At 38.1% G+C, this 17,535-nt stretch overlaps 5 protein-coding genes across 9 annotated transcripts; 3 read left to right on the forward strand and 2 right to left on the reverse strand.

The window, feature by feature from the left end:
- Positions 273-2,153, forward strand: LOC109131186 (protein DEFECTIVE IN MERISTEM SILENCING 3-like). The gene is made up of 7 exons (XM_019241871.1): positions 273-287; positions 357-569; positions 717-831; positions 959-1,175; positions 1,260-1,424; positions 1,512-1,832; positions 1,955-2,153. The coding sequence occupies exons 1-7, from the start codon at positions 273-275 to the stop codon at positions 2,151-2,153; spliced, it is 1,245 nt and encodes a 414-aa protein (XP_019097416.1).
- LOC104770758 lies at positions 2,421-7,088 on the forward strand. Of its 4 annotated transcripts, none has more exons than XM_010495214.2 (11): positions 2,421-2,927; positions 3,323-3,397; positions 3,486-4,387; positions 4,509-4,597; positions 4,706-4,809; positions 4,890-4,980; positions 5,257-5,332; positions 5,406-5,520; positions 5,602-6,133; positions 6,267-6,757; positions 6,923-7,088. In XM_010495214.2, the coding sequence occupies exons 1-10, from the start codon at positions 2,642-2,644 to the stop codon at positions 6,754-6,756; spliced, it is 2,760 nt and encodes a 919-aa protein (XP_010493516.1). In that variant the 5' UTR covers positions 2,421-2,641; the 3' UTR covers position 6,757; positions 6,923-7,088. The 4 variants fall into 4 exon arrangements, with proteins under 4 accessions (XP_010493516.1, XP_010493517.1, XP_010493515.1 ...); XM_010495215.2 differs by having other exon boundaries at positions 6,938-7,088; XM_010495213.2 differs by lacking the exon at positions 6,923-7,088 and having other exon boundaries at positions 6,267-6,919.
- On the reverse strand, positions 7,159-8,767 carry LOC104770760 (60S ribosomal protein L13-3). The gene is made up of 5 exons (XM_019242229.1): positions 8,706-8,767; positions 8,142-8,251; positions 7,875-8,008; positions 7,628-7,786; positions 7,159-7,548 (listed from the first exon to the last, which is right to left on the reverse strand). Exons 2-5 carry the CDS (start codon positions 8,245-8,247, stop codon positions 7,327-7,329), a joined length of 621 nt encoding a protein of 206 aa, XP_019097774.1. The 5' UTR covers positions 8,248-8,251; positions 8,706-8,767; the 3' UTR covers positions 7,159-7,326.
- On the forward strand, positions 9,051-13,906 carry LOC104770761 (kinesin-like protein KIN-10C). 2 transcript variants are annotated; one of them, XM_010495218.1, is made up of 20 exons: positions 9,051-9,320; positions 9,724-9,889; positions 9,976-10,176; positions 10,267-10,432; positions 10,522-10,724; positions 10,818-11,077; positions 11,206-11,260; positions 11,335-11,367; positions 11,455-11,508; positions 11,597-11,650; positions 11,738-11,779; positions 11,891-11,944; positions 12,021-12,090; positions 12,165-12,233; positions 12,320-12,627; positions 12,724-12,770; positions 13,010-13,031; positions 13,128-13,190; positions 13,340-13,378; positions 13,658-13,906. In XM_010495218.1, exons 1-20 carry the CDS (start codon positions 9,181-9,183, stop codon positions 13,700-13,702), a joined length of 2,091 nt encoding a protein of 696 aa, XP_010493520.1. In that variant the 5' UTR covers positions 9,051-9,180; the 3' UTR covers positions 13,703-13,906. The 2 variants fall into 2 exon arrangements, with proteins under 2 accessions (XP_010493520.1, XP_019098031.1); XM_019242486.1 differs by having other exon boundaries at positions 9,098-9,313; positions 9,723-9,889.
- LOC104772509 (agamous-like MADS-box protein AGL53) lies at positions 14,122-14,834 on the reverse strand. The gene has a single exon (XM_010497112.1). The coding sequence runs from the start codon at positions 14,809-14,811 to the stop codon at positions 14,122-14,124; it is 690 nt and encodes a 229-aa protein (XP_010495414.1). The 5' UTR covers positions 14,812-14,834.

Below are 17,535 nucleotides of genomic sequence, written 5' to 3' on the forward strand. Positions count from 1 at the left end.
AGTGACGGATTCAGAGGGTTCTTTGGATGCTAGCATCCATCATGACGAAAAATCTGGGTGGTTCCATACAATGAGCATTGAATCTGATTCAAGTAGCGTTGAGAGCGAAATCAGATATGCCTTTGTCCATGGATCCTGCAGAGTTCCTTCTCTTTCCCTCCCAGAGAACGAGGGTGTCTTTGCTTTCAGGGTGTTCCATTCGCGATACCCTGAGCTGCATTTGAGCTTAAAGGTACTAACTAGTAACTGGTGAATTTTGTATATATTGCAATATGTTTCTACTATGGGTATAATTTTCAGTTCATGTTTATGTTAAATCGCTTTTTCATATTGATTTTCCTGTATTTGATTTTCAGACTCAGGTAACATCTGCTTCCTCATATGAAAGAGAAGGGACTGGGTATTCAACACCTTATCCAAGGACGACTACACCACCTGAATCAGGAATCCCTTTAATCACAAATCCAGGGCTGACTCCATGTTCACAGATTGGAGTGTTGGCCATTAGGTCATCTTCATTGGCTCTCAGTAGCCAAACTAGCCTGATGGATATGGCACAGTACGCTGAGGTATGGTCATCACTATTTAAGTGGGAAAATATTGATATTTCTCTTTCATTTATGCCTTAGTGAAAGACAAACAATATCTAGAATGATCTAGCTTTTGTATTCCTAGTTTATCTCAGCCACATTGAAAATATTCCTTTCTTCCTGTAGAGCTTAAAAGAAAAAATCAATACATACGAAGAATACCGATTTGAAGTAGATAAGCACCTAGAAAGTTTGCAGGCTGAACATGAACATGCTGAGCAAGAGTTGAGTGCGCTGCAAGGTAACTAGTATCTTGATTTGCCGATGTTTTGATAACTCTGACGGGGTTTAAAGCTGCATTGCTGCTATTTTATTTTATTTTGCATTCTTTTTATGAACTATCCATGTTCATGTGAATTTCTTCTCAGCTTCTCTGGAACCTCTTGGTGCATCGTTCCCAGAATGCCTATCCACAAAAGAATCTATGATGAAACAAATCGAAGAGAAGCATCATGACACTGCAGCATCGGTTTTCTGCTGTCTGTACAGAGAGGCTCCACCTCCACAGTCTTTTTTTCTGTCAAACAAAGGAATGTTTGGCGTTGTAGCGCTTCTCGGTTCAGTTGCCTCCACCTCCCTTAGCAGGTACAGATTTTTTCTGATCATATTCATAGTGTCTACGCTTGGGGAAAATCTTCAATTTCGTAACTTATTTGGTATGACTGACAGGGTTTTGTCTGAATATTTGGGGAAAGACACAATGCTTTCATTGGTGTGCAAATCATCACAATTTGGACAGAAAAGCGATGAGTATCGCAAGCTTCAATCTGAAGCAGCTAGCCACGGACGAACTATCACCAATCGGTTTCTTGTTATTTGTCTTGATGCAACCAGGTACATATTTTTGTACTCTCCGTTTGAATTTTGGATTTCTTGTTAATCTATAGCTTAGTCAAATGTTTTCCGGCTCAAAACATGCAGACCTTGGAGGAATGGAGTTGTGAAGAATGATCCTCAGAAGAGATTAGCCATGGATAGCCCTTACCTGCCGAATGGAGATCCTATTCCCGGTTTCAAAGGCTACGGTGTGAACATGATACACTTAAATTCAGAGGAGCTGGATATACAATCAAACTCGGGTCATGGGCTTAGAGAGACGCTATTCTATGGGATTTTTGGAGAGTTGCAGGTATATGAGACCGCAGAGGATCTCGAAGCAGCTCTTCCTCACATCAATGGAGACGCTGTGTCTCTAGATGGTGTGATCGCCAGAGAAAACGGTTTCATATACTCTGGTTGCTGGTACATGCACTTTCTTTTTTATCCTTTAAACCTTGCAGATCTTTGCTTTCGTTTGTTATTTGTCTTTGGTTATTGGGAGTGTTGGTGATCTTTGGTTTATTTTGTGTCTTGTGCTGTGTCAGTACACCGGAAGTTCATTTTCCAATAACCGTAACGGAGAAGCAAGAGAAGGCATTGGTGCGAATGGAAATAGCAAGAGGCAAAAAGAGAAAGGCTGAGAAGGAGATCGCCGAGGAGAATAGTAAGAAGCGTAGGTTGGTGAAAAAGTTGAAGAAGGCAACGGAGAAGTACGAATGTTTAACAGCTACGGCAGACTCTTAGGGTTTTTTTTACTTTTAAAAAGTTTTCTTAATGTCGTACTTTTGTAAATACTAGCAAATGACTGGAACAATTCGGTAGTTTACTTAAACGTTCTTGATATTTTGGTAATATAAAAAAGGTTTGATGTTTTTTGCCGAAAATATCAAAAGCTATGCGTACTTCTGTGAGTAGAGAAAAGTATAAATCCCCTAATGATGATGATAAAGTACCTAAACCATTTGTAAAACATGGAAATTTGGAAAAAATAAAGAAAGCAATTTTCAAAGTTATTATTAGGTGGGTGGTGGTTAGGTGTGGTCTGTGTGTTTGTGTCCGTGTGAGGCTCATCACTCTCCAACGCCTCTGGTAACGAAACGAACACACACATATTGATACGCATTACTCTAATTCTAAACCCTAATCCTCCTTTCCTATTATTCACTTCTTCTTCTTCTACCAGTCAATCATCTTCTTATCCTCTCTCTCTCTCTCTACTCCAAAAACAAGCCATGGCTTCTGCGACCGCCACGTGGACACCTTCCTCCCTCCAGCTCCGTCTCGCTTTTAGCTCCAGCGTTCGTCGGAATTCTCGCGCCGTTTACTTACGACCGTCGAGATTAGCTAGGAAATCGGGTTGTGGAGTTGTCGTCTGTGTTTCGCAGAAGCCTGAAGTCGATGCTGCGTGGACCGGATCGGATTCCTCAAAGTCGTCGGCTAATAACTTGGCTGGGTGGGATGATTCCGGTAACGATGATAAAAAGTCTGCTAGAGCTAAGAAGAAGAGTTTGATTGAAGGTATATCCGGAGATAAATCAAGTGTGATATTCGGAGTTTTCGATGTTTAAATCAGCTGGTGATTGTATGATTTTTACACATTTGATGATAATGCATACTTGATAATAAGAGTAATTCTAGGAGCCATGAGTGTTGTTGTTCTTATGGAGGAGGTGCATGCATACACTTATCTTTAGAACGAGTTCATGAACAGTGTGCCTCTTTTTCTCTGTTTGATACTTTGTTAGCTATTCAGAGGTTGTTTGATCAGTGCACATTCTCTAAATGGTTCAATGTATGTTACGATGGAGCTTTTGTTAAGACTTTTTAGCATTTTGATTTCTCTATCTGAAGCTGTATATAGTTTACCGGTTTTCTGGTGGACTAATAACAATCTGGAAGTAGTTGGCTTTCAGGTGTAGTTGGGGCTGGAGTTGCTGGAATCGTTTTGTTTCTTGGGCTAAGCTATGCAGCAGCATCTTTTAACAAGCGTAATACTCTTTCTATTCAAGCTCTTTCAAGTGCCTCTTTCAGAAGTTATTGTTACTGATTTATAGGGCAATCATCTTTTGAGTGCAGGAACAAAGAAACAGGAGATGCATTCGTTGACTTCCCAGCAGGAGAGTATGATTCAGTCGTCTGATGAAATTTCTAGTGATGAGATCAAGGTAGATAACAGTGAGGAAAACAGTCTTAAGGACGAGGGTAAGGGTGTAGAAAAGAATGATACAGCTCAGCAAGGTGATGAAGGGTCTGGTGAAGATAAACTACTTGGTAAGGGGACTTCGCCATTTGATGGTGACATGCCTGATGAAACAGATGCTACTGAAAGGATGCCCCAAGATACGCCTGAGGCAGATGTGATGATCGATGTGGAAACTGATCTTGAGACAATAGAAAGTGAAAAAATAATTTCTGAATCTAAGTCTCTGTTAGACTCATCCAGTGAGCCTACTCTTCTAGATTCAGAAAGTAGTAATCTTGCGGACGCGGAAAATCCAACTACTGAAGATCCAGAGAGCCTTCCTAACACTGAACCAACCAATGTGTCTGATTTTGAAAATCGTGTTAACAGTCAGAAGGAAACTGAGGAGCTTCCTGAGGTTTCTCCACTAGATGACACGGGAACAGAACTCTCGACTGTAACTGAGGAGCTTCCTGAGGTTGACGAAACACCCGAATACTTGGCTGCGGGAAATATGACATCAGTCTCAGACATAGATACGATGAAAGAAACTGAAGCTTCGAAAACTCCTGTGCCAGAATCTATAGATGGGGTAAACGATGAACTAAACATAAATAGTCAAGATGAGCTCGACAACGGACTGCCTTTGGAAATACCGAGTGGTGGAAGTGCATTTTCTTCTGCAGGAATTCCTGCACCTTTTATGTCTGTTCTAGTAAATCCTGGAAAGATTCTTGTCCCCGCTGCTGCTGATCAGGTCCAGTGTCAAGCATTTGCAGCTTTGCAAGTTCTGAAGGTAAATATTATTTTTTTATGTTGTACAAGACCCTCGTGCTATGTTTGTTGATGTAGAGCTTTGCATAGTTCTGGCGCTTATACATCTTGCAGCTGATAGTTCAATGTGTCCCATCTTTCAGGTCATTGAAACTGACACCCAACCTAGTAGTCTATGTACTCGCAGAGAATATGCCAGGTGGCTGGTTTCTGCCAGCAGCGCGTTATCAAGGTATACTTTTGTGATAGTGTTAGTGTATCTGATGGTTTTAAACTGTTTTGTCTTTGGTATTAAAAAGTGAAATTCATACATTTATGAGTGTTCTTCAACTTTTTGCAGAACCACAACCTCAAAAGTGTATCCTGCTATGTATATAGAGAATGTTACTGAGCTTGCTTTCGATGATGTTACTCCAGAAGACCCTGATTTCTCATCCATTCAAGGTTAAGATGAACTCCGAATTTTAAATTCTACCCGAAAGTAAAAATAACATATGAAGCTAAATTCCGTTTACTCTTTTCAGGGTTGGCAGAAGCGGGACTCATCACGAGCAAGCTTTCTAACCGTGATCTGCTTGACGATGTTGAACGCACAGTCCTGTTTTCCCCTGAAAGGTATTTATGTTGCCAGAAACTCAATCCAGCTTGTCAAAAAGAAATTCTGGATATGTATATCGCATTGATAAAAACATATAAATAATGCTGCGGGATACCTTAAATTCTCTTTATGACATCAGTGCTGCATTTTCAATATTCTCATGAAATGAATCGGCATAAATATTTGTTCATTCTGTTTCTAGAATATTATTATATTTTGTACTTTTGACTATACTTTGGTATTTCAGATGTATTTTATTTCTATAAGTTAAGCTTATTTCTGGTCCGACGCAGCCTTCTTTCACGCCAGGATCTTATAAGCTGGAAAATGGCCTTGGAGAAACGACAGCTTCCAGAAGCTGATAAACAGGTTGGATATTAAGCTTGGTTTTGTTCACTTCTCATAAGATTGCAAATAATCATTAATTCGCTTAATCATGCAGAAGCTGTATGAACTATCGGGTTTCATTGACATCGAGAAGATAAACCCAGATGCATGGCCTGCTATTATCGCAGATTTATCTACTGGGGAACAAGGAATCGCTGCCCTTGCATTTGGTATGTGTAGATTTCACATTTAAAAATATGTCTTCTTGCACATTCATTACCTTTTTGTATAAATGCACACACATTTTTTAGGTTGTACAAGATTGTTTCAGCCTCAAAAACCAGTCACCAAAGGACAAGCTGCCATTGCTCTTTCAAGTGGTGAGGCATCCGATATTGTTAGTGAGGAATTGGCACGTATAGAAGCAGAATCGATGGCTGAAAAAGCTGTGTCTGCGCATAACGCCCTTGTTGCGGAAGTAGAAAAAGACGTCAATGCCAGCTTTGAGAAAGAGCTTTCCGTGGAACGGGAAAAGATTGAAGCGGTCGAGAAAATGGCGGAACTAGCGAAAGTGGAGTTGGAGCAGCTGAAGGAAAAGAGAGAGGAAGAGAATCTGGCCTTGGTGAAAGAACGAGCTGCTGTTGAGTCAGAAATGGAGGTGCTCTCAAGGTTAAGACGCGAAGCAGAAGACAAGCTGGAGGATTTGATGAGTAACAAGGCAGAGATATCTTTTGAGAAGGAAAGGGTTTCCAATCTTCGAAAAGAGGCTGAAGAAGAGAGCCAGCGGATTTCAAAGTTGCAGTATGAATTGGAAGTTGAACGAAAAGCCCTGTCTATGGCCAGGTACTTTAAACTCATTACTTTTATAATGTCAAAAGTTTCTATCATAATTCTGATATCTGACCCCATGAGTATAACTGTATAAAACTTTCAATCTGTCCATAACCATATTCCCATCATTTGTTTGTTTGTTCAGATCGTGGGCTGAGGAGGAAGGAAAGAGAGCTAAAGAACAAGGAAAAGCTTTAGAAGAGGCAAGAAAGCGATGGGAAACAAATGGACTGAAAGTTGTTGTTGATAAAGACCTTCAAGAGACGAGCATTGGAGAGACTGAACAAAGTGAATTACTAAACAGTGTGGAGAAATCGTCGGTTGAAGAAACTGAGGAGAGAGCCAAAACCCTGATGGATAAGCTGAAAGAGATGGCTGGAACCGTGGGAGGAAAATCCCGGGAAGTGATCTTCATTGTGATGGAGAAAATACGATCGTGGATTACAATTTTGAAGGAATTCGCGGAGAATTTAGGAAAGCGAACTGGAGAAATGAGAGATGCGGCCGTTGTCAAGGCAAAAGGAGCTGCTGAGGAAGTTGGGAAAGGAACAGCTCAGGTAACCGAGAAGGTGAAGAGAGTCGCTGAGGAGTGTAGAGATGGAGTTGGAAAGATCTCCCAGAGGTTCAAGACCTAAAGTAAGAAAAGTATTTTAACTTTTTTGTATTTTGTTTCTAAATAATAAAAATAAAAGAGAATAATGGGATGGCCATTACGTTTACAGTATTGGTCAGTGATGATCAGAACTCTAAATTGTATCATTTTGTAATTTTTTGTTGTGGTTACTAATACTTACACTTCAGTGCAATATGTTATAGGTGCCTTGGTTAGTCATAGGCGCTCTTCACTGCAGATGATAACATCGGAGTTACGTCAATCCAATTTTAATAACCCCCCACGGTTGGATTATGTTATGAACATTGGTTGATACGAATGGTATGGTTATATTAGTTCTCAATTGTTCAAGCTTTTTGTAATTGTCCAACTAAATGCATTTATACAGATTATAATAGGAACCATAGTTTTTAGCTTATAAAACTCCCAAACTCGTTATATTTCATAAACTTAGAAAACCCAAGTACCAGAAAAATTCGAGACCCAAGTATTGATAAACCGCGCACCAAAAAGAAAAAACAGAGTCTTACACAAAAGTAAGAACGAGAGGAAGAAGAATTCAAGAATGATTAATTTTCTAAAGCAACGATCTTTACTTCTTCTCTTCTTTTTCGGCCTCAGCTGCCCTCTTGGCTCTGGCACCAGCATGGCGTGCATTTGTTCGCTCAAGACGGAGTTTGTCATAAGCTTTGAAAGCCTTCATATCGGCACTCACCTTCACTAGCTCCATGGCTGCCTTCTGGCTAACAATTGGCATGTAATCTCCCTGGACTTGAGTAGCATTAGCAAGCTCCTCTGGGGTAGAATCACCAGCCTAAAATACAAAGACACCAAATTGTTACATACATATAACAAGAACACAAGAATCAAGAGGCAGAAGATATATCAAATACCTTGACTTTACGGGAACGGCGAGGGAACACAACGAGCTTAGCCTTGTAAGTATTTAACCTTTGGACATTGGATTGAAGACCCTCCAAAGAACGGTTCTTGCGACGGTGATCAACAGAAATTCCGATAGTTGGAGCCAACTTCTTTGGGATACCAGCAGACTGATGAACACATAAAGAAATTATTATCATCTCTATAAATCTTAAGAAGATAACAGCCAAAAGAAGAGAGATGTTCCAGAATTAAGACCTTAAGCTCTTCAAGAGTGAATCCTTTTCCAGCTCTAACTTTCATGTTGTACTTAAGAGTCTGACCATGCACAACAGGGCGGAGAGGACCAGAGGTTGGACGAGGGAAGATCTTCACAGCCTTCGTCTGTCTAGCTGAGAAAACACATCACGCAAAAAGGAGACATAAGTGACGAGAGACCTCTACTTCACAAGTAGACAACTGAAACCGTAAGTAAGCAAATGATTTAACTAGAAAGAAGATCCAAAAAGAGAAATTTTTACTAACCAACACGTCTCCTTGTTTTCCTGGCAGGCTGGTTAAACCAAGTCTTGACATAGTTCTGCCAGTGCTTGCGAAAGTGTGAGCTCGGGATAACGTTGTTGTGCTTCATTTTTCTAACAATAAAAAAATACAAAAAGTTACAACATGAGAACAAGAGAATACAAAAAGATCGTATCTTTCAAACCTAATCGTGTTAAGCAATTAGGAGAATTCACATTACAAAAACTACATCAATGGAGGAAATGAGTATAATCAAACACATTACAAGTGATACAGATTAGACTAATCTAAATTACTAAAGCATGATCAACAAAAACAAAATTTTTTTTTGCAGAATCAAATGCTATACAAAATCCTAACAAAATTCAAAGCAAAAAGCTCGAAATGAAAAAAAAAAACTGTGGATTCAACTAAATCAACACACACCAAAGCTTCAATTGATCCATGATGATTCAATGGAAAAAAAAAAATTTAAATACTAATAACGCAAAATTCTTAAACATCTAACGAAGAGAGACGAGAAGAGCTCAGAGAGATCGACAGAGAGAGAGAAGGAGAGACTCACCCAGCGGCTGGACAGAGTGACTGAGACGAAACGACTAGGGCTGCTCAAGGTCCTGATGATTCATTTGATATATAATAAAACCCTAATTTGACTTCACAGAAAGGTTTACTATTGGGCTTACTATTGGGCTTCTTAAGTTTAAATGGACCTGGTCTCAATCAAATAAAGACGAACCCTCTAAACGGTGCGTTTATTCCCCATTTCGAAAACGGTATCGTTTTTTGTGTGTAAGCTTCTCACATACGCCTAGGTAGGACCAATTTCGGAGTCATCGAAGGAGCCAGACAGACTTCTAGAATTTGAAAATTTTACTTAACGGGCTCATTTCATTTCTCTCTCTTTCTCTCATAGGAAACAAAAAATCTTCAGATTCAGAACGTTTCTTCTCCCTTTTTTATCTAAAGAGATTCTCTTTTGTTTGTTCAATTTCGAATTCTACCAGTGAGAGAAAAAAAAAAAACCTAAAATTTTGAGATTATGGAGACGAAGATGACGAAACTGGTTCGGGTTGTGGCTAGGGTTAAACCCTCCACGGATCCGTCGTCAACAGGATCAATACTGATCCAAAAGCCGGTGGGTGAGAGTGTTACGATTTCTTTTGGAGCTCAATTCGCTGGGTAATTTCACTTCTTCCCCCTCTATTTGGTTGGTTACAATTTCCGAAATGAGTTGCATCTCCAGGTTTTCGAGTTTCGACTACAATTTTGATTCTCAATTTAATCTAAATTTCTGAATTTTCTTCGATTACTTTATCTATATTTGTTGTTGACTTGTTTTGTTGAGAATTCATTTGCGATTTTGAGTTGGGTTTATCGGATTTTGTCATGGAACTGTTTGATTTAATCTATAAGGTTTGTTTATATCAACTCTTGTGTTATGGAGATATGGCATCATTAGACACCAAAATTTTTACTGTGAATATATATATACACTTAGATTCTCAGTCTGTAGTGGATTAGCAATTGTTCAAGCCTAATTAATGAGTAAGTCTTTTTTTTTTTGTGTGTGTGTTTGTGACAGTTCGAAAGACTCGTATAAATTGGACTACTGCTACGAAGAGAGTGAAACTACAGGTTTGATTCTCACTAAGGAGATAACACCGCTTATCTCTAGTGTATTTGAGGGTAAAGATGCTAATGTTATTGCCCATGGAGCAAGAAGTAGCGGAAAAACACACCTAATCCAGGTATTCAAAGCATTGATTGTGATATTATCACTATAGTCTATAGATGAAAATGTTAACTGAGTGATGTACGAACATGGTGTTTGTAGGGTAACGAGAGGGAGTTTGGTTTAGCCGTCCTTACAATGTCTGAGATGTTATCTATGGCTGAGGAAAGAGGAGACTCAGTTTCTGTATCGGTTTATGAGGTGTTTCAGGAAACTGTGTATGATCTCTTAGACCAAGAAAAGCGAGTTGTTACTGTACTAGAAGGTGCACAAGGGAAAATTCAACTCAAGGGACTTTCACAGGCAAGTCATATTTAGTGTTCTTTAGCATAAGTCTTGAGATATGCGGATTTTGCAGCATCATTAATTACTCAAAGTTTCTGGTTTTCACAGGTACCTGTCAAGTCTCTCTCAGAATTCCACAACTTATATTTTGGTCTCAAGAAAACTCAGAAGCTGAGTAGTGACCCTCCAGTTAGGAGTCATAAAGGTGTGATGATACATGTTACCAGTGCCAATGCAGACTCTCATGGGAGGATGAATTTTCTTGATATGGCAGGTTGACTATTTTTAATCTCACATTTTAATGATCTTTTCTACGTGATTATTTTGTGTCAGCATATGATGGGTGTTGTCTTCCTCTAACAGGATATGAGGACTCCAGGAAACAAAACAGTGCCTTAGCTCCTCTAGAGATTGCCAGGATAAATAAGTCGATTTATGCTTTACAGAATGTCATGTATGCTCTCAATGCCAATGAATCTCATGTACCATATCGGGAGAGCAAACTCACTCGCATGTTGAAGGATTGTTTACAAGGATGCAACAGAACATTGCTGATCACTTGTTTGGTTGATCACTTTGCTTGCTTTTGAGTTATTTATTTTCAGTTTATGATTAACTGAATGTAATTGCTGGCGATGCTAACCCTTTTTTTGTTTCAGCCCCGGGAATTTAGCCAAGACTCCTTTTACATGCTAAACTTAGCATCACGGATCTGTCAAGGTGGTAACCGAGCCACGACTAATCCTACTAAGAAGAAGATCAACGGTCTTGAAAAATCTATTTCACTATCCTCTGCTGCTCAAAGGAGACAGACACCTTCGACTGTGTCTGCTACTTCTAGAAAACAGACAGTGCTAAGGGGAAATGTGACAGAGAGAAAGACTAAAATCAACACTACTGCTTCTGCACTTAAAGCAAGGTAAATCTTTCAGAACCAGCTTTGTATCAACTTTAAGCCTTGATATCCTTGTTATACCTTCATCTGTTCTGTTGTTCAGTTTTACAACATCATAAAATGATGATTCTTTTTTTTTGCAATGATTGAAGGAAACTGTTTGGTGAAGCGAATGATTCAGCGAAATGTAAAAATATCTCTAAGAAGGTAATTCAACTTTCGCTTTTACCCTTGTAAATTCAGAAATAGTTTAGTCAGATTTTTTTTTGTGGATTTTGTAGATGGAAGGCAAAGCAAAGATGACACTTAAAAAGGTAGAGCATCTTCGTTCTGGATATTAGAGTAACTCTCTTCGGTTTCTTTTCTCACCTCAAATGATACTTGTGTTTATGTTGATGCAGGAAATCTCCACCTCGAAGGTTGTCTTTAGCGTTCAAGCCTCCTCATCGAAAGAAGTAAGTATCTGCGATATTGAACTAATAGGAGCTGCATGGCTATATATTACTAAGGCTTTACTTACAAACTCTTTTTTTGCTATTGTAGGAAGTCTGTTCATCTTTTACTGTTACAGATTCTCAATCTTCTTTGGTAGAAGAGGTAATAATTTCTATTAACGTCAATATGAAAATTTGCAAGACATTACTTACATTCAGTGGATCACGGTTGGCTTTGACTTCTTTGCAGAATTCTCTGGCTTACTCATGTTCTGCAGTAGCCATGGAACCGGTAAATTCTCCTTCTGCAACTTCTCTGCATCTCAGACTGATGCAAAACAAATTTAAAGAATGAAATTCAGTTTGGTCAGAATACCTAATATTTACTTCTTTTCATTTCTAGAGCTATTCAACAAGTGTCTCTTTAAGCTCTGAAGTTGTTGACACTACAGATAAGGTAATTTGTATAGGTACTATGTTTTGTTTCAACATCTGGGTATAATTAGTCTAACAGTTATTCCATTAATCTTTAGGAGACACCCCGGAAACATGAGGAAAAGGTTTCAGGAGCCACTCAATGTGATGATGCTTTTGCAGACAAAGGTGAGACAGGAAAGTTGATAAAGAAGAGTCTGGTTTAAAGGAAAAGTTAACTTATTTATTTTTTCGTATGGCAGCACCAATCGTAGAGAGGGATGACAACAATTCAGTCACTGAAGAAGATCTCCCTCTGGTGGTTAATGAAGGTAGGTTGTGAGTCGTGTGACATTAATCTATGAAAGTAATACAATGAAACCTTTTGCTCAATTTCTGGTCTTTCTCTATATGGTAGGTGAAAACCTGGACAAAGAAAACAACAGTTTGCTAGGCAACGAAAGTGCATCACCACCGCTTAGCATCCGACTTCAAAATCTGTCAAACAATTTGAAGTCGATATGCAAATTCTCAAACCAACTATCAGTACCTGAGAAATATCAAACTCCCTTTACTGAATCTCAGGCAGAAGAAGCATCAGAGCACAGTGATATTACTGCTGAAGCTGTTGTCAGTCTAGAGCTAAGAACGCCTGAGAAAACTATGCCTTCCAACGTTGACTGCAGTCCTTGGAGGACATATAGCGCACACAGCTCTAAACTGAAGGTAAAAAGAGTTCACAAGTTTTGATTAAGATTGTCTTTTCATTGAAATTAACATAAACCTTATAATTGACATAATGCATCTTTTGTTTCTGTACAGAACTCTGCTGTTGGAGATTACCTGAAGTTCATAAACACAGCTGGAAAGTAAGTTTTTTTTTTCTTTTTAAAATTTTCTTAAGGTAAACACAAAATACACATAAATAAACTTTCTTTTTGAGTATTAGAAGCTTTCCAAATCTTGATGTAATGTCTTCGGGTGTAAATGTGTAATCAGTTGAATTTACATGTATGTTTGTGTCATTATTATTTAGAAATCCTGTCTATATTGGTTTATAAAGAAGTAAAACTAAATTAGGCTTTTCTCTTCTCTTGTGTATTTACAGGGAAGATCTAAAGAAGTTAAAGGTGAGATGACTAGCTTAATCAGAATTTTCAAATATTTAACTGCTTGTTTATAGTTTAGTACCTAACTTGTTTGTGGCCTATATTGATGAATGACAGGGTATTGGCGAGAAAAGAGCAACTTACATAGTTGAGCTCCGCGATGAATCTCCATTTCACACGGTAAGTGCCACAGTGTTTTACAAATGAGAAGTTGCATCTCTATCACAATGGATTAACAGTGAACTGTTGATATGACTTAAAATAGCATGCCTTTAGTTATAATGTAAAGTTTTGGTGTGTATGTAAGCTTTTTGTATTTTCTATTGCAGCTCGATGATTTGCAAGGCATCGGACTTTCAGCAAAACAGGTTAGCTTATCATCATTGGACTCCTTTAATTTCTCTTTTTTCCCCCTTTGAGTCAGAAGTTGGTGACCAAATCTTTCAAAGTCTCGTCTAAATATCCTAAGCCAAAGTCAACCTTTAAAACAAAAATCAAACAAGAGACATCAGCAAAACTGTTTCGATCATGCAAAATATTACAGTTTTCTTTTTTTAATCCACAATTCCATTTCACAATTGCACAAACTCTGTTTCATTGTTGTACCTTTCATAACCTCTGATAGTGTTTTACTTTGGCATTGACAGGTTAAGGGACTGCTAAAAAAAGAGATTGGGGATATTTTCGATTAGTCAAAGGATCTGAAGATATTTATGATGGTTTCAAGAGACAACACGACGTTGCTCCTACTGAGTTCGAAGTTCTATATACTAGGCCAAAGTTGTTGAATGTGTAATTTGTGGTGTCAAATACTTAAATTAAGTTTGTCATCGTGACTTATTACTGTTGAAAGATTTGCGTATGTATCAAGAGTGAAAAAGAACTTTCAATCTGTATGCCTCACTCTCTCACCCCACTTAGTAAATTATTTAGACAAAAAAACTTTTACCCGATCGAGACATAAAAGACACAAAAATTCATAACAAACCCTAAATATACTAAATCGGCCACAGAGTTACAAACTCATCATAATCTAACTTCGTCGTAATCAAATCATACATAATAGAAAATAAGAAACCGTACGTTGACCAAGTCAAAGACCTAATATTCTTCAATGGTAAAAAGAAGAGAACATCAATGATGGATCTTCTGCAAAAGAAAAAGACGACGGATTCCACTCGGCAAACAACTGATCATCAAAGTGGACAAGTGGTGGTGGGGTTTGTGTCTGCATCATCACCATGGGAAGTTGTTGAGTCGATGAAGGCGTCGATAGGTATTGCTCTGTTTTTGACACACCACCACCGCTCATCAATGTTGTGAAGAAGCCGGGGGAAGACACCAAAGGGTTCTGATCGAGGGGTTCTGTCTGAGACTGGTTCTGTAACACCCGAAGATGCTGATCTTGTAACACCCGTATATTACTCTCTAACGAAGCCTCCATCTCCAAAAGTTTCTCAGAGAATCTCTTGTCATTGATATCTAAAGATGTCTTCTTGTCGGTCTTCTTATTCAGAAACTGAGAAAGGTTTGTGCTTTTCTTGCGTCTCTCGCTATCGTTGAGTTTGCTGTATCTCTCTGCCATGTCTCGAACCTTGGATTGATCTTCCGGCCATGTCCCGACGAGTTCTCCATCGCGGTTGTAGTATATAACACAGACTTCGACATCACAAAGGATCGAAAGCTCGGATGCTTTCTTAAACATGGTCTTTTCTCTTGCAGCAAGATTTGTTGTCTTCTTTGATACGGAAGAGAGCGAACGGTGTTTCTTGAAACACCTTCTGTTCCTCACCGACAACATTGAAGAAGAAGAAGAAGCCAACATTGAAGAAGAAGAAGAAGAAACCATTGTTGTACGTTGTTTTGTTTGTTTACAGAGAGAGAGAAGAAGAAGCTTTTTAGTTTCTTTTGATGAGAATTAGGGTAAACACACACACACAACTTCAGCGTTATTTATTTATGTAGAAAATTCGATTTCCATTATTTCTCTTCATTTAATGATATGATATACGCGTTTACTAATTTTCCTTTTTTCGTTTATATATATATATATATGTTTATATATATCAGTAATTGTAATTTTCCTCTTTTTCGTTTGTTGTCACAATCTGGATTGGATTCGATTTCCGTTAAAATCAATCTAACCGTTGTAGTAAGTTCTTTCACAAGCTTTTATTGCAGATCAATCTAACCGTTATCAGTGTATCTATATAATCAATCACAATCACTAAGATCTTTCAAGCTTTTTTTGCAGATATAAAAGTCACTAAATCCATACCAAATATATTTATATGATTACTTGTGTTAGTTACTTCATTGTAGTTGTATCATATAACTTGTCATTCTTCCTTGTAACATACTCCATGTGACCAATTGTTTAAAATGTAATACGACTGCAGAGCAGTGACATTTGTTGTGAGATCAAAATGTAACTTAAATGGGATTTTTGATTTATATAAACAAAGATTGATTTTCCTCATGAATAAATTGTTACACAAAGGCCTTAATTATAACTAACTAATTGATTTGCAGCTAAAAAAAGAGCCAGAGAGCCAAAAAGATCATTATGTACAATCTCATCATTTGTTAATCAAAAATACTCTCTTCTTTCCCTTCTTCCTCAGCAGAGCCTGCATCGGATATAAGCAGACCCAAAAAATAATCAGCAATTTTGCTTCTCTAGAAATGAAGCTTGAAGTTTTTTATTATTATTGTATCTACATATATTGTGTCTGATTTTATGAAAGCTGCAATTTTTGTCTTCTAGAGATTGTAGCGAAAGTGATAAAATGAATACAATGCTTTTGAAAAATACATTACCCTCTTGATAAATAATCTCAGGGTGAGTACTATTTCATCTCTTGAGCTGCCAAAAGAGAACAGAAGATCTTACAGTGGATGTTGAATATGGAAAATGTTATACCGCAAGGGATGCTCTTTTGTCTGACCAATCCAGAGTTCATATTTTGAAACTTAAATTCCAAACTATATGCTTAAATTTAAAGCTACAACTAAGTCGGTTTCAAGCTTTTAATCTTCTGTTAAAATTCAACTCAAGGGACTTTCACAGGCAAGTCATATTTAGTGTTCTTTAGTTAAAAGCGTTGAGACATGCGTTTTTTTGCAGCATCATTAATATTTTAAAGTTTCTGCTTTTCAGGCACCTGTCAAGTCTCTCTCATAATTCCAGAACTTATATTTTGGTATCAAGAAAACTCAGAAGCTGAGTAATGAGCCTGATAAGCTTTGAAGGTGTGATCTCTTCTCTCTTATCTCTTCTCAATTCCCCAATACCAATGATGAACCCTGACTGATAAGATCGGAGTTACAGTTCTCCTCTCTTATCACCATGAACAGAGACGCAGCTCTGATCTAACAAACTCACAATGTTGATCACGCAGGATGGTCTTTACTAAACACTCTCTCTTCTATTTATAGTGATCCTCATGATCTGATATTGCTAACTAACTTCTTCTTCTCTTCCTTTCTGCTGCCAGCTCAGCATCAAGCTCCTTTCTCTCAATACTTATCAGAGCCTCCAGTTGGGAGTCATAAAGGTGTGATGATACATGTTACCAGTGCCAATGCAGACTCTCATGGGAGGATGAATTTTCTTGATATGGCAGGTTGAGTATTTTCAGTGTCACATTTAAATTATCTTTTCTACATGATAATCTTGTGTCAGCATGTGATGGGAGTTGTCTTCCTCTAACAGGATAGGAGGACTCCAGGAAACAAAACAGTGCCTTAGCTCCTCTAGAGATTGCCAGGATAAATAAGTCGATTTATGCTTTACAGAATGTCATGTCATGTATGCTCTCAATGCAAATGAATCTCATGTACCATATCGGGAGAGCAAACTCACTCGCATGTTGAAGGATTGTTTACAAGGATGCAACAGAACATTGCTGATCACTTGTTTGGTTGATACTTTGCTTGCTTTTGAGTTATTTATTTTCAGTTTATGGTTAACTAAATGTAATTGCAGGCGATGCTAACCCTTTTTTTTGTTTCAGCCCCGGGAATTTAGCCAAGACTCCTTTTACATGCTAAACTTAGCATTACGGATCTGTCTAGGCGGTAACCGAGCCATGAATAATCCTACTAAGAAGAACATCAACGGTCTTGAAAAATCTATTTCACTATCCTCTGCTGCTCAAAGGAGACAGACACCTTTGACTGTGTCTGCTACTTCTAGAAAAAACAGACAGTGGTAAGAGGAAATGTGACAGAGAGAAAGACTAAAATCAACACTGCTGCTTCTGCACTTAAAGCAAGGTAAATATTTTAGAACCAGATTTGTATTGGCGAGAAAAGAGCAACTTACATAGTTGAGCTTCGCGATGAATCTCCATTTCACACGGTAAGTGCCACAGTGTTTTACAAATGAGAAGTTGCATCCCTGTCACAATGAATTAACAATAAACTTTTATATGACTTAAAAATAACATGCGTTTTAGTTACATGTATTATCGAACATGTCTCCAAATCAGTTTTGGTTTGTTTCTAAGCTTTTTGTATTATC

This window comes from Camelina sativa, chromosome 20, assembly GCF_000633955.1.
Source record: "Camelina sativa cultivar DH55 chromosome 20, Cs, whole genome shotgun sequence".
Taxonomy (NCBI): domain Eukaryota; kingdom Viridiplantae; phylum Streptophyta; class Magnoliopsida; order Brassicales; family Brassicaceae; genus Camelina; species Camelina sativa.

Excerpts from the sequence above, each read along its gene's own strand:
- LOC104770758 (XM_010495214.2), top strand. The coding sequence starts at position 2,642 with ATGGCTTCTGCGACCGCCACGTGGACACCTTCCTCCCTCCAGCTCCGT. Across the intron at positions 4,810-4,889 it reads TGATTTCTCATCCATTCAAG|GGTTGGCAGAAGCGGGACTC; the intron begins GTTAAGATGAAC and ends TACTCTTTTCAG. Across the intron at positions 4,981-5,256 it reads GTCCTGTTTTCCCCTGAAAG|CCTTCTTTCACGCCAGGATC; the intron begins GTATTTATGTTG and ends GGTCCGACGCAG.
- LOC104772509 (XM_010497112.1), bottom strand. The coding sequence starts at position 14,811 with ATGTTGTCGGTGAGGAACAGAAGGTGTTTCAAGAAACACCGTTCGCTC.
- LOC104770760 (XM_019242229.1), bottom strand. The coding sequence starts at position 8,247 with ATGAAGCACAACAACGTTATCCCGAGCTCACACTTTCGCAAGCACTGG. Across the intron at positions 7,787-7,874 it reads TCACTCTTGAAGAGCTTAAG|TCTGCTGGTATCCCAAAGAA; the intron begins GTCTTAATTCTG and ends TGTGTTCATCAG. Across the intron at positions 7,549-7,627 it reads GCCGTTCCCGTAAAGTCAAG|GCTGGTGATTCTACCCCAGA; the intron begins GTATTTGATATA and ends TTTGTATTTTAG.
- LOC109131186 (XM_019241871.1), top strand. Across the intron at positions 570-716 it reads ATATGGCACAGTACGCTGAG|AGCTTAAAAGAAAAAATCAA; the intron begins GTATGGTCATCA and ends TTCTTCCTGTAG. Across the intron at positions 832-958 it reads AGAGTTGAGTGCGCTGCAAG|CTTCTCTGGAACCTCTTGGT; the intron begins GTAACTAGTATC and ends ATTTCTTCTCAG.
- LOC104770761 (XM_010495218.1), top strand. The coding sequence starts at position 9,181 with ATGGAGACGAAGATGACGAAACTGGTTCGGGTTGTGGCTAGGGTTAAA. Across the intron at positions 11,651-11,737 it reads AATCTTCTTTGGTAGAAGAG|AATTCTCTGGCTTACTCATG; the intron begins GTAATAATTTCT and ends ACTTCTTTGCAG. Across the intron at positions 12,628-12,723 it reads CACACAGCTCTAAACTGAAG|AACTCTGCTGTTGGAGATTA; the intron begins GTAAAAAGAGTT and ends GTTTCTGTACAG.